Here is a 900-nt window from a genome sequence, read left to right on the forward strand (position 1 = left end):
ATTACCTTCATGATGTGATAGTTGTTGATAGAAGAGCTGATACTGACACTGACTACACTACCGAGCAATATATACTTGCACCTGCAGAGACACCCTTGACTGCCAGTGGTGTACGAATATCAATGAGGAGGTAGCCATGGGTTCAAGTGATTTGCACAGTGTCGCTGGAATTCCTAACCGAGTGCAAAAGGATGATTATGTGTTGTGAATAATTTTGGACTTAGTACTTTTTGAGGTAGCTTATTTAAAATCTGTGAGAATATTTAACAGTTAATTGTTTATGGAGTATAGTAAATTACCATAATTTAATTTTATTCGTACATTTTTAAATAGGATGTAAAAGTTTTATAATTTTATTATAAATTACGTCGGAATATCCACAATATTGCGAAACTATGAATCGAATGAAACAAAAATGTAGGACATTTAGTATTAAAAGTCCAAAAATGTAAGGATAAAACTGCACGTCGATTCCGACTATTACAGTACTCACCAGACAAACGGTCAAAAATCCATTACAACAGACTGATCTAAATAACTGTGATAACTGTAATACGGTGTTGAGCTTTGGGGCTCCACTGAACCTTTGAATTTCTCTAGTATCCAATCCTTACAATTCTAAATCCTCAATCCTCCTTACTTTGTCAGAAAAAAATCATATATAAAGGCCCTTATGTTCCATGATCTAGCCCAAACCAGATATTAATCCTTCCATTAGAAACTCCTTTACCACCCGAACCTTCTATATCCTTCTTCTTCTATATGTGATAAATCTCCGAGGTGCCAGAAAAGAAGATGGTCACGAGACCCTCTAATATAGAAATGTTATTAGAGAGCTATGGGTAGTTTCTCTAGAGGAATACCTCGGGAATTACAGATGGAGTCAATAGAGGATTACAT

General features: G+C 35.4%; 2 protein-coding genes across 2 annotated transcripts in view; both read right to left on the reverse strand.

The window, feature by feature from the left end:
- The window catches only part of LOC106680853 (bromodomain-containing protein DDB_G0280777), a 9,112-nt gene extending 9,065 nt beyond the window's left edge, over positions 1 to 47 (reverse strand). The window contains exon 1 of the mRNA XM_067050722.1: positions 6 to 47. Coding sequence (XP_066906823.1) covers positions 6 to 11 — 6 coding nt within the window. The 5' untranslated portion in view covers positions 12 to 47. The remainder of the gene's footprint in view (positions 1 to 5) is intronic.
- The window catches only part of LOC106680850 (vacuolar protein-sorting-associated protein 36), a 133,144-nt gene that overhangs the window by 85,430 nt on the left and 46,814 nt on the right, over positions 1 to 900 (reverse strand). The gene's annotated exons all lie outside the window — the stretch shown is intronic.

The sequence above is a fragment of the Halyomorpha halys genome, unplaced genomic scaffold (genome assembly GCF_000696795.3).
Source record: "Halyomorpha halys isolate HHAL.00 unplaced genomic scaffold, Hhal_1.1 Scaffold294.1, whole genome shotgun sequence".
Lineage (NCBI taxonomy): Eukaryota > Metazoa > Arthropoda > Insecta > Hemiptera > Pentatomidae > Halyomorpha > Halyomorpha halys.